Below are 22,785 nucleotides of genomic sequence, written 5' to 3' on the forward strand. Positions count from 1 at the left end.
TTTGGCTGAATCTCTGGCTCTCTCTTACAGAGGCATAACCTCTTGTTATGGTTAACAAGGGTCCTTCATTAAGTATTTACAGATAAAGGTAAGAATAGTGATGTATTTGCATAGTTTTTTCTCCTCTATTGTACAAGTCAACAAACTGGCTGGTTTGGCCAATGTGTAATTAGCATACCAGCAAAAATCACTAGCCATCAAGGATAAGAGCACAATATGTTACATAAAATGTCACCTTACAAGTCAATATTACAGGCATACACAAGCAAAAGTCTGTTTTCTTTACCAACCAGTAGTGTTGAGGGATACCGTCCGATACTTGAAAGTATCGGTATCGGAAAGTATCGGCCGATACCGGCAAAGTATCGGATCTAATCCGATACCGATACCCGATACCAATACAAGTCAATGGGACTCAAGTATCGGACGGTATCCCTGATGGTTCCCAGGGTCTGAAGGAGAGGAAACTCTCCTTCAGGCCCTGGGAACCATATTAATGTGTAAAATAAAGAATTAAAATAAAAAATATTGCTATACTCACCTCACCGAGGGAACCGGCAGCGTTGTTTGCTTAAAATGCGCGCTTTTCCTTCCTTCCGTGACGTCACGGCTTCTGATTGGTCGCGTGCCACCCATGCCAATCACAGCAAGCCGTGATGTAATTTTCAGGTCCTTCTAGGCATTCAGTATTTTAAAATTACGTTCCGGCTTTGTGATTGGTCGCGTCGCGGTCACATGGGCGACGCGACCAATCACAAGCCGTGACTTCATGGGAGGCAGGACACGCGCGCATTTTAAAATGCGCGCGTCTCCTGCCTCCCGTGACGTCACGGCTTGTGATTGGTCGCGTCGCCCATGTGACCGCGACGCGACCAATCACAAAGCCGGGACATAATTTTAAAATACTGAATGCATAGAAGGACCTGAAAATTACGTCACGGCTTGCTGTGATTGGTCGCGTCGCGGCCACATGGGCGGCACGCGACCAATCAGAAGCCGTGACGTCACGGAAGGAAGGAAAAGCGCGCATTTTAAGCAAACAACGCTGCCGGTTCCCTCGGTGAGGTCCAGGCTGCGTCGGAGAGGTGAGTATAGCAATATTTTTTATTTTAATTCTTTCTTTTACACATTAATGTTGTTTCGATACCGATACCCGATACCACAAAAGTATCGGATCTCGGTATCGGAATTCCGATACCCGCAAGTATCGGCCGATACCCGATACTTGCGGTATCGGAATGCTCAACACTACCAACCAGACAGAAGCATATAAATTCAACAAATAGATAACAGCCTGTTCTTCCTGGCTTGCTTAAAATAGACGTCTGCTAGCAGAGAGTGTCTCCACACTGACTTTATGTACCGCTCCCTTTCCAGTGACCCTTGCGTTACATTTCTTGACCAAAAAAGAGTACTGGTTGTTCACCTTGCAAGAACCACGCTACAAGGAGAACTTTGCAACTCTTCTTCTTGAGGTGGAGAGATCTTCTAAAATGAGGCTATACCAGAAGGCCACTGTGGAAAATATGTTTGAAAAATTCCCATCAGACAAGGATAGAGGAAGGGGGCAAGTCTCCTTGCCCAATCAAGGAGGGAAAGCCAGAGAGACACACCGAAGAAGCAGGGGTACACTGTGAAAAGCATGGGCCAATATCATGACACCAGCCCAGTTGGTACATAACTATTAAAAAAACTTGTTCAAAAATTTAGGCTGCAGATTTGGTACTTTTTGTCACTTTTTTTGGAGTGGATTTGTTACACAGCCTGAAGCAAAATCTGATGCCAGCAAAGAGAATGTGTCATGCACAGTGTTTTTGACTTGCAGATTTGATGCAGAAAATAATCTGCAGCATGTCAATTTTCTGTGCGTTTTTGCCCTGTGTTTTTCAACATTGACTTCAGTATACCAAAAACATAGGCTGCTCCACAGCCTGAAGGTCAAAAACCAATCTAGAATAATCAAGAGTAACCTTATAATTTAGATAACACTGATAAAATACTAAATTTTATTAATCTTAATCTAAAAACCATGAACACAGCCACAGACAGTTATTCGCAAAAAATCACACAACCGTGCACTCTGGATAGCCCCTGCAATATTAGTCCTATATTGATTTCTACCTGTCAGTGGAGGTTGGCACCCTAAACAATATTAAAACGAGATTGGCGCCCCCACTCACCGTCGGCTGCCCCTATATCTCCTGCGATGAGCCCTAATTAAATTCAACATTGACTTCACTCAAATCAATCAACAACACAGACAGAAACAGGCAAAAATGTAATAAAAATGCACTAAAAACGCATGTTTTTTGCAGCTATATAAGCCTCAAAAAACTTGTTCACACTAGCCCTCAAGAAGCTTGGATTGTCTGTCTCTCCATTTTTCCTGTTAGGCTAGGTTCACATTGCGTTAGGGCAATTTGTTTAGCGCTAGCGCTAGCGGATTGCGCTAACGCAATGTTTATTTAGGGGCCGCGTTAGGGGTCACGTTAATGTCCCCGCTCTCGCAGATCCCCGATCTGCGAGAGCGGGGAATGGACCTCGGGCTTGCCACTGATGCTGCAGGTAGCGTCCGAGGCGCGCCACAGAAGAACGGCACATCGCTAGCGCGAGCCGAAAAAGGCACGCGCTAGCGATGCGCTGCAGGCGAAATTTACATTGCTGTCAATGGGTGCGCTAACGGACCCATTGCACGGCGTTAATTGCGAAATTTTCGCCGTGCAACACTGTCCGTTAGCGTGCACACATTAACGCAATGTGAACCTAGCCTTAGGGTTAGCAGATTGCGCTAAATAAAATAAATAATAAAGCGCAATCGCAACCCAGGTTCCACCATGCAGAGATGGAAAACTGCTGTTAGTAAACAATGACAGAACACACGACAAGCGATAGCCGGTACACACTGGGCAAACACCACTCAGCGTGAACAGAACGCTGAGTTCCAAACTCTTTTACTCGACAGAGGAACAATACAGAAATGAGAGATATTCTGCTACTGAGCTGTGTCACTCGCACACAGAAATGAAAGAGATGCTCTGCAACTGAGCTGTGTCACTTGCACACAGAAACAAAAGAGCTGCTTTGCAACTGAGCTGTGTCACTCACACACAGAAACGAAAGAGAAGCTCTGCAACTGAGCTGTGTCTCTTGCACACAGAAATGGAACAGATTCTTTGCAACTGACCTGTGACACTCGCACACAGAAACAAAAAAGAAGTTCTGCAACCGAGCTGTGTCACTTGCACACAGAAACAGAACAGATGATCAGTGCTTAATACCCTGACTAGGGTTGTGTTTGCTCTGGAACTCTGCAGTGCTAACCACACACATGTAGGAACCAGATGCTAATCCAATGGCTACTTGCCCCCACTGACTCTAGCTGCCTGCCTACGTGTTCAGTCCCAAGCTAAACAGACACACAACACTTGCAGACAGAGTGGCAGAGACTACACTCAGATAGTTGTACATAAAATGATACTAGCGCACCCGCGTGCGCCGCTGGAGGCTTATACGTAAGACTCCGCCCCAAACACTTACGCCCAGTCGGGCAATACATCGCACGTGGGCCAATCCGAAGCTGCCACATTACCCTAGCTGGAGATGTCCGACCACCAATAGGAAGACGCCACATCATGAACATGCTCAGTAAGGTGATTTCTAGACTTAGCCTCCAGAGTGACCGGTCGCCACTGCCTATCACTGGTTACTATAGACTTAGCTGGAGAGCCAGTAGTAACCAAATGAACAGCACGAGCCTGAGCAAGATGCTGGGACCAATGTCTATGCTCCGCAGTACCTGCAGAAGCTGAATGGGAGACCGCAGAGGCAGATAAGACTTGCAATCTATCCCGTGCAGTGGGAGAATCCTGACACCTAACACTGCCTCCAGACTCTGGGACTTTGATTTCTAAGGTCTAGTGAGAAGTATCCACAATCAATGATGGTTTCAGGACCCATGTCATCTGCTGGTGTAGGTCCACTGTGTTTTATCAAAGTCAGCGCAGCCATCTACCAGGAAATTTTAGAGCACTTCATGCTTCCCTCTGCCGACAAGCTTTTTGGAGATGGAAATTTCATTCTCCAGCAGGACTTGTCACATGTCCACACTACCAAATGCTGGAGGCTTCTTATACGTAAGACTCCACCCCTAACACTTACGCCCAGTCGGGTGAGACATCGCACGTTGGCCAATCTGGAAATGCCACATCACCAGAGCCGGAGATGTCCGAACACCAATAGGAAGACGCCACATCACAGACATGTTCAGTAAGGGGATTTCTTGACAGCCTCCAGAGCGACCGGTCGCCACTGCCTAACACTGGTTACCATAGACTTAGCTGAGAGTCAGCAGTAACCAAACAAACTGCATGAGCCTGAGCAAGATGCCGGGACCGATGTCTATGCTCAGCAGTACCCAAAGTGACCCAAGCTGAATGGGAGACCATAGAGGCAGATAAGGCTTGAGATCTATCCCGTGCAGTGGGAGAATTCCAACGCTTAACGCTTCCTCCGGACTCTGGGACCTTGATTTCTAAGGTCTAGTGTGAAGTATCCACAATCAATGATGGTTTTGGGAGCCATGTCATCTGCTAGGGTAGGTCCACTGTGTTTTATCAAGACCAAAGTCAACGCAGCCATCTACCAGGAAATTTTAGAGCACTTCATGCTTCCCTCTCCCGACAAGCTTTTTGGAGATGGAAATTTCATTCTCCTGCAGGACTTGTCACATGTCCACACTACCAAACATACCAATTCTTGATTTAAGAACAACAGTATCACTGTGCTTGATTGACCAGCAAACTCGTCTGACCTTAACCCCATAGATAATCTATAGGGTATTGTCAAGAGTAAGATGAGAAACATCAAATCCAACAATGCAGATGAGCTGAAGGTTGCTATCAAAGCAACTTGGTCTTCCACAACACCTCAGCAGTGCCACAGACAGATTGCCTCCATGCCACACCGCATTGATGCAATAATTGATGCAAAAGGAGCTCCGATCAAGTATTGAGTACATTTACTAAATATACATTTCAGTAGGCCAACATTTCGGATTTTGAAATAATTTTTTCAAGCTGGTGTTATAAAGTATTCTAATTTACTGAGATAATGACTTTTGGGTTTTCAGTGGCTGGAAGCCATAATCATCAAAATTAACAGAAATAAACACTTGAAATACATCACTCTGTTTGTAATGACTCTATCTAACATATGAGTTTCACTTTCGTATTGAAGAACTGAAATAAATTAAGTTTTTGATGATATTCTAATTTTATGAGATGTACCTCTATCTTTTGGTTCTTGCATTATAAGTTTTTTAATTGTTATACAAGCCATATTCATATTTAGGCTTGTTTATGCATTTAGTACACAGAAATGTGTGTATTTTCTTACTAGGTAGGGCAGAGTTTAGCTCCATTATTCGCTTATCTGGTTGGTGGGTTTCTCACCCTAACCTTTTTAATATATACTACTCAGCCGTTATGCCTTTTCTTTGATTCATTCGTAGCTAGGATTGCTTTCAGATTGTGCCTGCAGTAAACCAAACTTATTTTCATACAACTTTATATTTGCATTTGCTTATCCCCTTGTTGTTGCACCATCACTTGTTATGTTGGTTTCTATTTGGCTTTAATTTGCTTAGCTCCTGGCTGTTGCATTATCACTTATTCAATTGTTGTAAGCATCATATTACACATAGGCTTGTGTATACATTTCTCATAGGTAACTTGTGCATCTTCTGATGAGGTAGGGCAGATCTTAGCTCCATTACAAGCTGATCTGGTTGGTACATAATGTAGATGCATTTTGCATTTTTTTAGTATTTTTTAATTGAAATTCTTTGGCTTATATCTTTATAAATAAATATGTATTACTTATAGGTAATCCCTTTGTCTGATAGACTTCTTTCTCTTTGGTTTCCAAATATTAAAAACCTACCTTGCTCCATAATGCTCCTGATAGACCAATCAGTGGACTAATACTCAAAATGACCAGTGTCAGTTTCCAGCCATACAAAAATGCTATAACGATGCCACCGATAGCGCTGGAGATCATTTGCACGAACATGCACAATTTATTGGACAACCCATCATATACGATACCCATGTCTCTACAAAAAAGCACATGTAAGCAAATTAGAAGGAGCACTTCATAGTGTAAAAAGTGATGATCGTAGCAAAGGGAGAAAAGAATATGCTCTTGTATCTAAACAAACCTTTAACTTTGGATAAAACGTAGTGTAGTTGAATATGTCAGTAGTGCTCTTGAAGAAGTTGTCCACTACTAGGTCAACTCATTGTCATACCCCACGCTTGGCCTCGATAAAATAAAAAAGCTTATACTCACCGCTTGTGGGGGTGCCATTCTCACGGTGTCGGCACTTGCTCTCACCGAGGTTCATGTGCGGTTGTTATAATATCTTACCTCAGATCACAATCAGCGCTGGCATCAATGCCTTCTATCAAATTGAACATGAAAGTCAGAGATCAGCTGTAGCCCGGACTTCCTCTTGATGTTCAATTTGTCCAAAGGTGGGGACAGTGACTCCAGCGTTCATTGGGCCTGAAGTCACGTGTCACAGCAACCGCACGAGAACCCCGGGATCACGAGTGCCAACACCGCGGGAACAGGGCCTGCACGGAAGGTGAGTATAGACTTTTTTATTTTATCAGGGCCAAGTGTGGGGTTTGAGAAGGGGTTGTCTTAGTAGTGGATAACCTTTTAAAAGACTGGGTGCAGCCAAATTTAGTTTGTTTCTTATAAAAATAATGTTTAGGTTTTTTTAGGAATCAATTGTACTAAGCTGAAATAATTTTTAATAACATGCCAATGTTTTTTTTTTTAAATCTTTTATTTGAATATGTTCGTTATTAGAAGTTGTAACACAATTTAAGTAGTATTTATCATTTCTGTGTTTCTTCTTTTTTTTCACTTTTATTTGTAAGTCCCTTATTGCTAGTCAACTTTCCATACTTTGCATGTTGAGACAAGGAAAAGGAGAGCTTTAGGATATTTTTCTCCCTAAATCGTTTTGCATATTTCAAGTATTGAAACAACTTACTGCTAAAATATAGTATCATTTTTATATTTATACATTTATTTATTTTTATATTCCCTGTAGAATCATTCACCAGGTATTACCTCTAGTCATGTGACTGGTGACGTGACCTATCAGTATATAGCTGCATTGCCAGTATGCCTGATAAAGGAGTTTGCCAAACTCCAAATTGTGTTGAATGATTTTATTAACCCCTTCAAGACCCAGCCTGTTTTCACCTTTCTGACCCTGCCAATTTTTACACTTCTAACCACTGTCAATTTATGAGGTAATAACTCTGGAACTCTTCAATGGATCCCTCTAATTCTGAGACTGTTTTCTCGTGACATATTGTACTTTATGAAAGCAGTAAAATTTTCTCGATATGACTTGCATTGTTTTGGGGGAAAAAAAAGAGAAATTTGGCAAAAATTTTGAAAATTTTGCAATTTTCCAAATTGTAATTTTTATGCCCTTAAACCAGAGAGTTATATCACACAAAATAGTTAATAAATAACATTTCCCACATGTTTACTTTACATCAGCACAATTTTGGAACCAAATTGCGATCTTTCTACCCAGTTAATTCTTCTCTTTTACATTAGGTCTATGACATCACGTGATTAAAAACTGACTAGCTGAATCCTTCTGAGCACTATCTTCAAACAGGTGGTCAATTTTCCTTGTATGAGCTATGAGTCAATGCAAGAGTCCCAGGCGGGAGCAGATGAATCAGGAGGGGACTGATTTATGCAGGGAAAAGAGACTTCCCGTTTCTACATAGAGCAGAGAAAAGATAAGAACTTACTGGGCAGGAAGGCAAAATGAGCTACTGTAAGTACGCAGTGTTGTATAATATGATGGCTGCAATATACTAAAAAGATAACAACTTTGATGGAAGGAGTGATTCTTTAAAATTTGAATTTAAATTTAAAAAAGCATTTTAGGTATTGGGCCACCCCTTTAAATCTAGTAGTTAATTGTATGCAAAGTATTAGCTTTTAAATATTGAGCAGTTGATATAATGTACCATTTAGAAGAGCCATCAAGGCCATTAAACTACCAATTACTGGTCATATACACAGGCCGACAAAAGAATGATGAGGATTAAATTATTGCTATTATGGTCATTCTTTCCTAATACAGTATTTTGTTATCGGCAGCATATCACCTGTTTACACAAATTTTTAGGTAGGAATAAAATTCTACATACTGGACGAATGAGCATTTTTCTCATTTGTCAAATGATTGTTGTCCTTTTTAGGCTAGCGTCACTCCAGCATATTTTCACTCATCTGACAAAATCAGGTGGATTATGAGTTTGATCAGAGTGTGACAAAAGGGTGATTCGATTTTCTTGGATGAGGAGATATGGAAAAAGATAACATAGAATAACATTGGTCCAAGTGTGATTCGATGTAATTTTGGGTCGTATTCAGACCGTAAATATGGTCATGTGCATGGGCCCTTATAAGAGCTGATAATTGGGAACAAGCATTCCAATGGATGATCATTCACTTGTTATTGGCTCTTACAAGTAGACAACAGTTGGTATCACATTGTGAACCAAACATTATAACGGTCATGTATCAAGAGTGATGATTATACAAAACATTTCTCTTAATGTTATTGTATTAATACTTACCGTGACATTCTATTATTCAAAGTTCCAATCTGATATGAATCAAACCAAGCCATTTCTTGGTGAAGAATAGCATTAAAAAACATTAGCCGAATCCTCTTAATTTGTCTTGCCGCTGAGACCATAAATGTCGATATTTCAAAAAAACTTAAAGTTAATATAGAAAAACCAAGTCCAACATAAGGAATGGCAACCCTAAGAAAGCAGGAATAAATAGCACAATAAGATTTACTGATTTTAATTTGCTCATTTTTATGTGACAAGCTGTAGTTTCTATTGATGATATTGAACAATATGATTTGATCACTTTTTATTGCACTTTGTTTGGAAATAATTGTGACCAAAAAAAGCTATTTTGCAGTCTTGTTTTTTTCTCTTTACAGAATTTTCTGTGATTTTTTCTCATTTTAAGGCCGGCGTCACACTCGGCGTAAGACAATACGGTCCGGATTTTATGGCCGTAATACGGAGAAATATTCCCAAAATAGTGATCCGTAGGCAGGGTGTGTCAGCGTATTTTGCGCATGGCATCCTCCGTATGTAATCCGTATGGCATCCGTACTGCGATATTTTCTCGCAAAACCGACATCTAATGGATTTATGTGCTCAAATGTTCATTGAGACATATATATATATATATATATATAGTCTGTATTTATATTTACTACAGCGCGATATCTGTGAAAAGCCAGTAATTCAATTGCCGGCTTTTCATTTCTCCTTCACAAACCCGACAGGATATGAGACATGGTTTACATACAGTAAACCATCTCATATCCCCATTTTTTTTTGCATATTCCACACTACTAATGTTAGTAGTGTGTGTATGCAAAATTTGGGCGCTGTAGCTGCTAAAATAAAGGGATGTCCTCATATGACCTGGAGCGTGGGAAAAAGTTCCCAGGCTGCAGTTCATGAGAACATCCAGCAGGGGCGCATCACCGCGACTGAAGGAAATGTAGGTCAAAGACCTACATTTCCTTCATTCGCCGGGGAATTACAAGCACGAGCACAGCTGCATTTGCAGGGCTCCTGATTGTAAATTATTTTAACCTCTTCAGATGGATTACCTTGTGGGACGTGACGGGTCAGCAGAAGGTATGTATATTGTGGGTTTATTGTTTTGCCAAGCGAGGGTCTGCAAATGGATTGAGAGAGCAATAAAATATTAAAACAACCGCTGTGTTTATTTCATTAAAATACTTTTAAATCATGTGTGTGTGTGTTTTTTAACCATTTCATACAATTGGATTAATAATGGATAGGTGTCATAATTGACGCCTCTCCATTATTAATCTGTCTTAATGTCACCTTACAATAGCAAGGTGGCATTAACCCTTCATTACCTAATATCCCACCGCTACACGGGAATGGGAAGACAGTGGCCAAGTGCCAGAATAGGCGCATCTTCCAGATGTGCCTTTTCTGGGGTGGCTGGGGGCAGATGTTTTTAGCCACGGGGGGGCCAATAACCATGGACCCTCTCCTGGCTATTAATATCTGCCGTCAGTCACTGGCTTTACCACTCTGGCGGAGAAAATTGCGCGGGAGCCCACGCCAATTTTTTCCGCCATTTAACCCTTTATTTTAGCAGCTACAGCGCTGAAATTTTGCACATACACACTACTAACATTAGTAGTGTGGAATATGCAAAAAAAAAGGGGATATGAGATGGTTTACTGTATGTAAACCATGTCTCATATCCTGTCGGGTTTAGGCAGGAGAAATGAAAAGCCGGCAATTGAATTACCGGCTTTTCACTAACACCGCTGCGTATTTCTCGCAAGTCACACTGCTGGTCCGTGTGGAATCCGTATTTTTCTCGCCCCCATAGACTTTCATTGGCGATTTTTTTTGCGCGATACGCTGACAAACGCAGCATGCTGCGATTTTCTGCGGCCGTAGAACGCCGTATATTACGGATCCGTAATATACGGCTGATAGGACGAGACCCATTGAGAAGCATTGTGCCGTATGTTATGCGAGTTTTACGCACGTAGTTTCTGCGCTCTTACGTCCGTAAAACTCGCATGTGTGATGGCGGCCTAAGACTGAGAGTTTTCTCACGGTGCTAGCAGTGATCTCATTCATTATCCCACCTCACACTGAGCTAAGCATGTGAATGCAGGTTCAGTGACCGGCAGTAACCTATATGATGTCACCTCTTGTCACTGAAGTTGTGTTCTCAGCAGCTCAGTGTCTCCTGGTTTTCAGCATGAACGGTCGCATCCTGCCACCATTCACTTTGAAGAGCAGATGCAGCAGAGATGAATTACGGTGTGGGACAGTATGGATTATCTTCTCATAGGACAGGTGAGGAATATGGTTGTTTATTATTATTGTTTTTTTACAGGGGACATGGGCTTCAATGGATTTTAGGCGTAAAGGTGAGTATAACTTTGTTTTTTATTTTTTAATACATGTGTAAAACGGTTTTGAATTTTATTTCAAATAAAGGATTTTATTCTTGCTGTGTGTTTATTTTAACTCTTACTATGGGGCTAGTAATTGGGGTGTGTTATAGATGCCTCTCCATTACTTACACCTGGGCTTGATGTCAGCTGACAATACAAAGCTGACATCAACCCCAACCCTATTACCTCACTTGCCACTGCCACATTGCAAATGGGAAGATAGAGCTGTGAGCTGTTATTTAGAGCCTGGAAACCGTTTGGGATATTGTCCTTTTTCCCAGATTATTAATATCAGCCCCAGCTGTGGGCTTTGACTCTGCTGGTTAATAAAATTACACTGAAGGCCATGCCATTTTTTTAATTTAATTCTTAATTTTACACAACTGCTGCTGAAAAAAACTCCCATCATTGTGACCTGGTCGCACTGAGCACAGGAAGACCAGACGACAATAATGAAAGCTGCCTTCAGCAGCCAGAGTCTGGGATCAGCACGAACTGTACTGCTTTTTTCAGGCACCAGTACGTGTCACACAGACTCACAGATGGCACACGGAAGCTACACAGATGGAAAACACGGACACATGGACAAAGACAACAAAAGGATAAACAGATGTTACATGGATGCCACATATGTACATACGGATGGCTGTCATGAATCCCAATGGCTAGGGATAGCACAGGACAAGCAAGGTACAAATATATCACGGACGAGCTCTAGGGTGATGGAACCTGGGCTGACCGCTGCCCTACGCCTGACAAACGCAACTAGAGATAGCCAGGGAGCGTGCCTACGTTGGTTCTAGACGCCACGCACCAGCCTAAGAGCTAACTAGTACTGCAGAGAAAATAAAGACCTCACTTGCCTCCAGAGGAACGAACCCCAAAAGGTATAGTTGCCCCCCACATGTATTGACGGTGAAATGAGAGGAAGGCACACACATAGAGATGATATATATAGGTTTAGCAAATAGAGGCCCGCTGTAAACTAGAAAGCAGAACGATACAAAAGGGGTCTGAGCGGTCAGCAAAAAACCCTAATCAAAAAACCATCCTGAGATTACAAGAACCCATGTGCCAACTCATGGCACATGGGGAGAACCTCAGTCCACTAGAGCTACCAGCTAGCATAAAGACATAATAAGCAAGCTGGACAAAAAACCAAACAACTGAAAATCAGCACTTAGCTTATCCTGAAAGATCTGGGAGCAGGTAGGCAGGAACAAAACAGAGCACATCTGAATACATTGATAGCCGGCAAGGAAATGACAGAAAGGCCAGGTAAAATAGGAAACACCCAGCCTCTGATGGACAGGTGGAAACCAAAGGCCGCAACCCACCAAAGTCACCCAGTACCAGCAGTAACCACCAGAGGGAGCCCACAAACAGAATCCACAACAGTACCCCCCCCTTGAGGAGGGGTCACCGAACCCTCACGAGAACCCCCAGGGCGATCAGGGTGAGCTCTATGGAAGGCGCGGACCAAATCAGTCGCATGAACATCGGAGGCGACCACCCAGGAATTATCCTCCTGACCATAACCCTTCCACTTAACCAAATACTGGAGTTTGCGTCTGGAAACACGAGAATCCAAGATCTTCTCAACAACATACTCCAATTCTCCCTCCACCAGCACCGGAGCAGGAGGCTCAACCGAAGGAACAACGGGCACCTCATACCTCCGCAACAACGACCGATGGAACACATTATGAATAGCAAACGATGCTGGGAGATCCAAACGAAAAGATACAGGGTTAAGAATCTCCGAGATCCTATAAGGACCGATGAACCGAGGCTTGAACTTAGGAGAAGAGACCTTCATAGGGACAAAACGAGAAGACAACCACACCAAATCCCCAACAAGAAGTCGGGGACCCACGCGGCGACGGCGATTAGCAAACTGCTGAGTCTTCTCCTGAGATAACTTCAAATTGTCCACCACCTGATTCCAAATTTGATGTAGCCTGTCCACCACCACGTCCACTCCAGGACAATCCGAAGACTCCACCTGACCAGAGGAAAAACGAGGATGAAACCCCGAATTACAAAAAAAAGGAGAGACCAACGTGGCAGAACTAGCCCGATTATTAAGAGCAAATTCGGCCAGTGGCAAAAAAGCAACCCAGTCATCTTGGTCAGCAGAAACAAAACACCTCAAATAAGTTTCCAAGGTCTGATTAGTTCGCTCCGTCTGGCCATTCGTCTGAGGATGGAATGCAGACGAGAAAGACAAATCAATGCCCATCTTGGCACAAAATGTCCGCCAAAATCTAGACACAAACTGGGATCCCCTGTCAGAAACGATATTCTCCGGAATCCCATGCAAACGAACCACGTTCTGAAAAAATAAAGGGACCAACTCAGAGGAGGAAGGCAACTTAGGCAAGGGCACCAAATGAACCATCTTAGAAAAGCGGTCACACACAACCCAGATAACGGACATTTTCTGTGAAACCGGGAGATCAGAAATAAAATCCATGGAAATGTGCGTCCAAGGCCTCTTCGGGATGGGCAAGGATAACAACAACCCACTGGCCCGAGAACAGCAAGGCTTAGCTCGAGCACACACTTCACAAGACTGCACAAAGGTACGCACATCCCTAGACAAGGAAGGCCACCAAAAAGACCTGGCCACCAAGTCTCTAGTACCAAATATTCCAGGATGACCAGCCAACACAGAAGAATGGACCTCGGAGATGACTCTACTGGTCCAATCATCCGGAACAAACAGTCTTTCTGGTGGACAACGATCCGGTTTATCCACCTGAAACTCCTGCAATGCACGTCGCAAGTCTGGGGATACGGCGGACAATATTACCCCATCCCTAAGGATACCAGTAGGCCCAGAATCTCCAGGAGAGTCAGGCACAAAACTCCTGGAAAGAGCATCTGCCTTCACATTCTTTGAACCTGGCAGGTATGAAACCACAAAATTGAAACGAGAAAAAAACAACGACCAACGAGCCTGTCTAGGATTCAAACGCCTGGCAGACTCAAGGTAAATGAGATTCTTGTGATCAGTCAAGACCACCACACGATGTTTAGCACCCTCAAGCCAATGACGCCACTCCTCAAATGCCCACTTCATGGCCAAAAGCTCCCGATTACCCACATCATAATTGCGCTCGGCGGGCGAGAATTTTCTAGAGAAGAATGCACATGGCTTCATCACCGAGCCATCAGAACTTCTCTGTGACAAAACCGCCCCCGCTCCAATCTCGGAAGCATCAACCTCAACCTGAAAAGGAAGTGAAACATCTGGTTGACACAACACAGGAGCAGAAGAAAACCAGCGCTTAAGTTCCTGAAAGGCCCCCACAGCCGCAGGAGACCAATTAGCAACATCAGCACCCTTTTTAGTCAAATCAGTCAAAGGTTTAACAATACTGGAAAAATTTGCAATGAACCGACGATAAAAATTAGCAAACCCCAAGAACTTCTGTAGGCTCTTAACAGATGTAGGTTGTGTCCAGTCACAAATTGCCTGAACCTTGACGGGATCCATCTCAATAGTAGAAGGAGAAAAAATGTACCCCAAAAAAGAAATCTTCTGGACTCCGAAGAGACACTTTGAGCCCTTCACAAACAGAGAATTGGCCCGCAGAACCTGAAACACCTTCCTGACCTGTAGAACATGAGACTCCCAGTCATCAGAAAACACCAAAATATCATCCAAATACACAATCATAAACTTATCCAGATATTCACGGAAAATATTGTGCATAAAGGACTGAAAGACTGACGGAGCATTGGAGAGTCCAAAAGGCATTACCAAATACTCAAAATGGCCCTCAGGCGTATTAAATGCGGTTTTCCACTCATCACCTTGTTTTATCCGCACCAGATTATACGCACCGCGAAGATCTATCTTAGTGAACCACCAAGCCCCCTTAATGCGAGCAAACAAGTCAGTCAATAATGGCAATGGATACTGATATTTGACTGTAATCTTATTCAGAAGGCGATAATCTATACAAGGCCTCAGGGAACCATCTTTTTTTGCCACGAAAAAAAAACCTGCTCCCAGAGGGGACGAAGATGGACGAATATGTCCCTTTTCCAAGGACTCCTTAATATAATTCCACATAGCAGTATGCTCTGGCAGTGACAGATTAAATAAACGACCCTTAGGGAACTTACTGCCAGGAATCAATTCTATAGCACAGTCACAATCTCTATGAGGAGGGAGCGAATTGAGCTTAGGCTCCTCAAAAACATCCCTATAGTCAGACAAAAACTCAGGGATCTCAGAAGGAGTAGATGAAGCGATTGAAATCGGAGGTGCATGATCATGAACCCCCTGACATCCCCAGCTTAACACAGACATTGTTTTCCAGTCCAGGACAGGATTATGAGTTTGTAACCATGGCAGCCCCAGCACTAGTACATCATGTAAATTATACAGTACAAGGAAGCGAATCACCTCCTGATGAACGGGAGTCATGCGCATGGTCACTTGTGTCCAATACTGCGGTTTATTCATAGCCAATGGTGTAGAGTCAATTCCCTTCAGAGGAATAGGAACTTCCAGAGGCTCCAGACTAAAACCGCAGCGTTTAGCAAATGACCAATCCATAAGACTCAGGGCAGCGCCCGAATCCACATAGGCATCAACGGAAATGGAAGACAGTGAAAAAATCAGAGTCACAGACAAAATGAACTTAGGCTGCAGAGTACCAATGGCAAAAGATTTATCAAGCTTTTTTGTGCGTTTAGAGCATGCTGATATAACATGAGCTGAATCACCACAATAAAAACACAATCCATTTTTCCGCCTATAATTTTGCCGTTCACTTCTGGACTGAATTCTATCACATTGCATAGTCTCAGGTGCCTGTTCAGAAGACACCGCCAACTGGTGCACGGGTTTGCGCTCCCGCAAACGCCGATCAATCTGTATGGCCATAGCCATAGACTCATTCAGACCTGTAGGCGTAGGGAACCCCACCATAATATCCTTAATGGCCTCAGAAAGACCATTTCTGAAGTTTGCAGCCAGGGCGCACTCATTCCACTGAGTAAGCACCGACCATTTCCGAAATTTTTGACAATATATTTCCGCTTCATCATGCCCCTGAGAGAGGGCTAACAAAGCCTTTTCAGCCTGAATCTCCAGGTTGGGTTCCTCATAGAGCAATCCCAATGCCAGAAAAAACGCATCCACACTGAGCAATGCAGGATCCCCTGGTGCCAATGCAAATGCCCAATTCTGAGGGTCGCCCCGCAGGAAAGATATTACAATCCTGACCTGTTGAGCAGGGTCTCCAGAGGAGCGAGATTTTAAAGAAAGAAACAATTTACAATTGTTCCTGAAATTCAGGAAGGTAGATCTATCTCCAGAGAAGAACTCTGGAATAGGAATTCTAGGTTCAGACATGGGAGTGTGAACAACAAAATCCTGTATGTTTTGAACTTTTGCCGCGAGATTACTCAGGCTGGAAGCCAAACTCTGGACATCCATGTTATACAGCTAAGATCAGAGCCATTCAAGGGTTAAGAGGAGGTAAGAAGCAGCTAGACAGCAATTAAGGGCTAGGCAGCAAAACTCTGAAGGGAAAAAAAAAAAAAAAAAATTCCCTTAAACACTTCTTATTCTCCTGCTTCAGCCCAAACAATTAACACTTTGTGTGCCGGCTATACTGTCATGAATCCCAATGGCTAGGGATAGCACAGGACAAGCAAGGTACAAATATATAACGGACGAGCTCTAGGGTGATGGAACCTGGGCTGACCGCTGCCCTACGCCTGACAAACGCAACTAGAGATAGCCAGGGAGCGTGCCTACGTTGGTTCTAGATGCCACGCACCAGCCTAAGAGCTAACTAGTACTGCAGAGAAAATAAAGACCTCACTTGCCTCCAGAGGAACGAACCCCAAAAGGTATAGTTGCCCCCCACATGTATTGACGGTGAAATGAGAGGAAGGCACACACATAGAGATGATATATATAGGTTTAGCAAATAGAGGCCCGCTGTAAACTAGAAAGCAGAACGATACAAAAGGGGTCTGAGCGGTCAGCAAAAAACCCTAATCAAAAAACCATCCTGAGATTACAAGAACCCATGTGCCAACTCATGGCACATGGGGAGAACCTCAGTCCACTAGAGCTACCAGCTAGCATAAAGACATAATAAGCAAGCTGGACAAAAAACCAAACAACTGAAAATCAGCACTTAGCTTATCCTGAAAGATCTGGGAGCAGGTAGGCAGGAACAAAACAGAGCACATCTGAATACATTGATAGCCGGCAAGGAAATGACAGAAAGGCCAGGTAAAATAGGAAACACCCAGCCTCTGATGGACAGGTGGAAACCAAAGGCCGCAACCCACCAAAGTCACCCAGTACCAGCAGTAACCACCAGAGGGAGCCCACAAACAGAATCCACAACAGATGGCACACGGACACGGACCATGAATCTCACCAGTACTGGTTTTTCCAATGTTTACTCAAGAAAGAAAACACTGTCAGATATGGGGGAAGTCACCAATATGCAGAATGAAGGTCCATAACAGGGCACTAAACTCTGGGCCAAAGCCCCTTGAATTAAAAGTTATTTTCTCAGACACTGAACCAGTAACAGGTACACTGCTAACATAATTTTCATAGGGACTAAAATTGCTTTATCACAGTATAGTTGGTTAAGGTTTGAAATGTATTTTTGGGAGGACAGACTTCCTTTAAATTGACTTTATGGGCAGCATGGTGGTGCAGTGGTTAGCACAGCAGCCTTGCAGCGCTGGCGTCCTGGGTTCTAATCCCACCTTGGACAACATCTGCAAAGAGTTTGTATGTTCTCTCCGTGTTTGCGTGGGTTTCCTCTGGGCACTCCGGTTTCCTCCCACATTCTAAAGACATACTGATAGGGAATTTAGATTGTGAGCCCCATCGGGGACAGCGATGATAATGTGTGCATACTGTAAAGCACTGCGTAATATGTTAGCGCTATATAAAAATAAAGATTATTATTATTTTGTGTTTTAATGCACATCTGTCATGAAAATAATGCTTAGGCATTTACATTCTAATATCATTTGGTAGAACACATAATTCCAGTGGGAAGGAAGAAGAGATCCCATATTAAAAACATTGTTTATTGATATCAATTTAAAAAATCACAAGTTTAAAAAAGCATAAATACCATAGGGGACACCAGAAGATTCGGAAAAATTAACATACCATACTCATAAGTCAGAAATAATATCAGTGGTTAGGCACCCTTAAGATTATGGCTCAATAGCTTAATGGTTGAAATGGCTCCAAGGAAAAAATAGCGGTATCAAATAAAACCATCTATCTGTAATGGTGATGTACACAGTGGTAACATCACCTAATATACAAAACCCAAAGCCCAATAGGGTACACACATAGGAACCAAACAAAAAAGGAGTTCTATACGGAAATTAAAATAATAATTTTATTACCATAACTTGTAAAAAGACATAATAGTCCAAAGTTTTTATACACAAAAATTACAATCAAAGAAGAAAAGGAGACCCTAGTACAAAAAACATCCGAGTTACAGGCAATGGAAGTAAAAAATACCATAGTATGAGTATAAACATGAGTAAGCACCCATACTAGCACAAAAAGATGTGGTCTAGGTAGTCAATTTAATTATACCAGTGTCCAAGTGGACACTTGGACACTGGTATAATTAAATTGACTACCTAGACCACATCTTTTTGTGCTAGTATGGGTGCTTACTCATGTTTATACTCATACCATGGTATTTTTTACTTCCATTGCCTGTAACTCGGATGTTTTTTGTACTAGGGTCTCCTTTTCTTCTTTGATTGTAATTTTTGTGTATAAAAACTTTGGACTATTATGTCTTTTTACAAGTTATGGTAATAAAATTATTATTTTAATTTCTGTATAGAACTCCTTTTTTGTTTGGTTTCAATTTTCCGGAGTATACGCCATTGTCCTCTTACATATACATGGGTAAAGGTAATTACCTGTTCACACCTGCACACTTTGTGTGTGGGATCCGTGTTATTTCTGTGGGAGTGTTTTTATTACACATAGGAACCAGTATATATAAAGGGCCGCTGATACAATAAGGTATAAAACCGGTGGTATTACCTCGTGCTGCTGGCGTCCCCTCACCCCGACGCGCGTTTCGCCTCCTGCTTCTTCCGGGGGCTTATAATTCTGTCATGCAACGTGTAGGACAGACTAAGTGCAACACAAAGGAATAAGGGGAAGGGAAGCCCAACACTAGGGAAGTGGGGAGTATAGACCCATAGGCAGATCTAACGTCACCCTATCTGCCCTAAGAGACCATAAATACGTTCTGCATCTATTGCCAAGCAGGATACCTAGTCCCTGTCAGACAGTAGCGGTAAGCCCTGCTTAGGGAAGGATAGGGTAAACGCTGGTCGAACCCCGCTAACACTAAAGACAGCTAGGATACACAAAACAATAGAAAACTTAGCTTGAGTAGACTCAGAGAGAAACACTGTTGTCCTTCAAACTCCAAATAGGATGCTAGCCGACTACTGCAGCTCCAAGCCTCAACAGAGAAGTGCAAATAGAAAATATCACCCGCAACTTCCAACAGCAAGTTGGGAGTTATAAACACCCAGATACAGGTGTGACCATTATATCCGGGAGAGGTGGACACTGGGTCCTAGCATCAAAGGACCAAGCAGAAGTCTGCAAAGCAAACTGCTGAGACCTTCTGCAGACAGATGCAGTGCAACGGTCTGCAGCCTCTGACACATCCATGACAAATTCCTTAACCATTAACTTCTGCAAAGGAGCATGGACTTTCCCCACAGGTCACTACCATGGGAAAGTCTTCATTACCAATGTCTACTAAAAGGATAGATTACATAGACACCAATTCTTGGTACCAGGGAAGCAGGTGGAAATGATAGTTGTATAGGCAGAAATCAAGGCTGTCTCAATTAATTCACAATGGTATATGGGCGGGAGGTCAAAGAGGTACTAAAGACAGGAAGACAAAGTTAAGAACATGCTGGGTTAACAAATAATTATTATTGTTATTTATTCATATAGCACCACTGATTCCATGGTGCTGTGCATGAGAAGGGGTTACATACAAATTACAGATATCACTTACAGTAAACCAACTAACAATCACAGACTGATACAGAGGGGAGAGGACCCTGCCCTTGTGGGCTTACATTCTACAGGATGGTTGGGAAATAAATACACTTAGGCAGTATTTCTTAACTCCTGTACTCAGTTCTGGATATCCCATAGAGAAAACTCCTGTGACCCGTGCAATAGTAAGAGAGCGAAAAAAAAAGATAAAATGACCTTTCAGGGTCTTTCTGGCTCTGTTTGCCCTTTCAGAGATGAACGTCATGTATAGTTTAGTAGGAGAAAAAGGAAACTCGGTAGATAAGCAGCAGCTTGGGAGAGAATGACATTCTGGTACTGGATAAAAATAATTTAATAAAAATATTTTTTATTTCTATAGTGCCAACATATTCTGCAGCACTTTACATTTGAAAACAAGCACAAGTGATTGCGCGCCCTTCGGGCTGTGATCACGAACCACGCAATGGGGTGTAACCACGCAGCAGAATGACTTTGCCATGGGGTGTTCCCATGCACCAGACTGGCGTATGTGCAGACTAATAGCAAACATAAATACCTGGTGTACCTCTCCTGCCACTCCCACCTTGTGTATGAAAAAGCTCTGTAATTAATACTGTTCGGGTAGAGCTATCTGATAGCGCTATCCATGAAGAAAGTGAACGGGTAGAGGTATCCCATAGCCTTATTCCTAAAGGAAATGAACGGGTAGAGCTATCCAACAGCGCTATTCCTCAAAGTTCCTGAGTGTTTCCCATGGTTGAGTGCAATTGGGATCAGTCTCCAAGGCCCTACCCATGCCCAATGCTTGGTCTGTAGACCGCGGCTAGGAGTTAGTCCCGCTTTTGTGTACAAAATTTTTTGGCTTTTACAATTGTTAAAAACCTTAATAAAAGACTTTTTGTACACACAGTTGACAGTAAACCATTTGTAAACATTAGGAATAAGTTTACCTTGCTTCTGTGTCTCAAATATTTTGACCCTTATTTGTTGGTTTTTCCTTACCCTGGAGAAAGCCACATATAACTGCCCATGTGAAAACACTGGGGGAGGCAAATAAATTCCTACAATATCCAAGGACTGCCCCTGAGATTTATTGATGGTCATTGCAAAAGCCAACATGACAGGAAACTGACACCGTCACATCTGGACTGGCAAGTTTTTATCTTTAGAAATCAGGTCAATTCTTGGAATAAGAACTGTCTGACCCTTTGCTTTTCCATTTAAAGCAATGGCATGAATAACATTTGCTTTTATGCTTTTCACATAAAGTCTTGTGCCATTACAAAGGCCACGCTTTCTATTAAGATTACGCAGGAGCATAATTACAGCTCTTGGATTCAGCGTTAGTTCATGAGAAGGCATAACAGTGGGATTCAAAGAGATAAGAAACTCTACACGGTAATCTGTGAGAATCACACCCTCCTCTTCTGCAATTGTGTCGACGGAGAGATATGTTGAGTGTTCACCTTGAACTTGACAAAGAATTTTGTTGTTCAAGGCGTGAACGTCATCATTCAATGGCATAAGAATTGCTTTATTGGCAATTGCTTCTACTGTTGCATCGGTAATCTCAACTGAGTCGCTAAAAATAGCTGTAATTAAAGCACCCTCTTCAATAAAAGAATTTGGGATTTCAATTGTGTCTTCTGGTAGACCATATAATTTGACAACTCTCCATTGCCAAGTTTCAGTAACCATGAGTTGTACTCAACTTCATCCTGAGACGTTCTCATATTCTGTTGTAACTGGAACCGTGAAAACTGATTCCAGGATTTTGAGTATTTAATGGTGGACTGTACAATTTGGGCTCTTTTTCCAACTTCCACTATTGGTAGGGTTTGACAAAAGTCACCACCGTTTATGAAAACTTTTCCACCAAATGGTCTTTTTTTTCCACATATGTCTTGGAACAAATTATCCACAGCGTTCATATTAAAACAGGGAGTCATTGTTACTTCGTCCCAAACAACGACAGATGACTCCCTAACCTCCTTTGCTTGAAGGGAGGTTGGCTTAATTTTTGACACTGTGGTCTTATTTGTTGTAATTCCAAGGCCAAACTTGGAATGGTAGGTGCTACCATTTTGTAGTAATGTAGTCGCCAATCCAGTGGAGGCTACTGAGCAAATAGACTTATTTTCTGCTTGTAGTGTCTTGTGCAAGCAGTTGTACAAAAATGTCTTCCCACTGCCTCCTGGGCCATCCAGAAAAAAAACAGTGTGAGCTAATGTCGTATGGCTATGATACAGCATTGACTGCTTGCATAATTGCTTCAAAAGCTGATTTCTGAGCTTCATTAAGCATAGCTTTCAATTGCTCAGCCTCCTGCTTTATTACAGCATAATTCAGTTGATCCAGTATTTCATCTGGAACATTTACTGGAGTTGGAAATCAGTAGTCAGCACTGGACATTTTATTGCTTAAGAGCACTTCATTAATATCACAAAAAGCCAGTTGCTCAGCAATTTCTGGAGTATACTGCCTGGTGTAATGCTCCCTAAATTAGGTTTTATATTTTTGCCATAATGCCAATGGTTTAGCTGGTTCCCCATATACACAAATTATAGCAAATAATTCACGAACTTGGTAGGACATTTGGAAAGCGATTGCATCCGTTATT

The 22,785-nt window shown here is 42.5% G+C and overlaps 1 protein-coding gene across 3 annotated transcripts in view; it reads right to left on the reverse strand.

Annotated features, from left to right (window-relative positions):
* Positions 1 to 22,785, reverse strand: part of LOC143781839 (ATP-dependent translocase ABCB1-like) — a 576,903-nt gene that overhangs the window by 358,599 nt on the left and 195,519 nt on the right. For all 3 annotated transcript variants that reach the window (XM_077268724.1, XM_077268723.1, XM_077268725.1), the window contains 2 exons: positions 8,685 to 8,876; positions 5,941 to 6,112 (listed from right to left, as the gene is read on the reverse strand). In XM_077268724.1, coding sequence (XP_077124839.1) covers positions 5,941 to 6,112; positions 8,685 to 8,876 — 364 coding nt within the window. The remainder of the gene's footprint in view (positions 1 to 5,940; positions 6,113 to 8,684; positions 8,877 to 22,785) is intronic.

This window comes from Ranitomeya variabilis, chromosome 6 (genome assembly GCF_051348905.1).
Source record: "Ranitomeya variabilis isolate aRanVar5 chromosome 6, aRanVar5.hap1, whole genome shotgun sequence".
NCBI lineage: Eukaryota > Metazoa > Chordata > Amphibia > Anura > Dendrobatidae > Ranitomeya > Ranitomeya variabilis.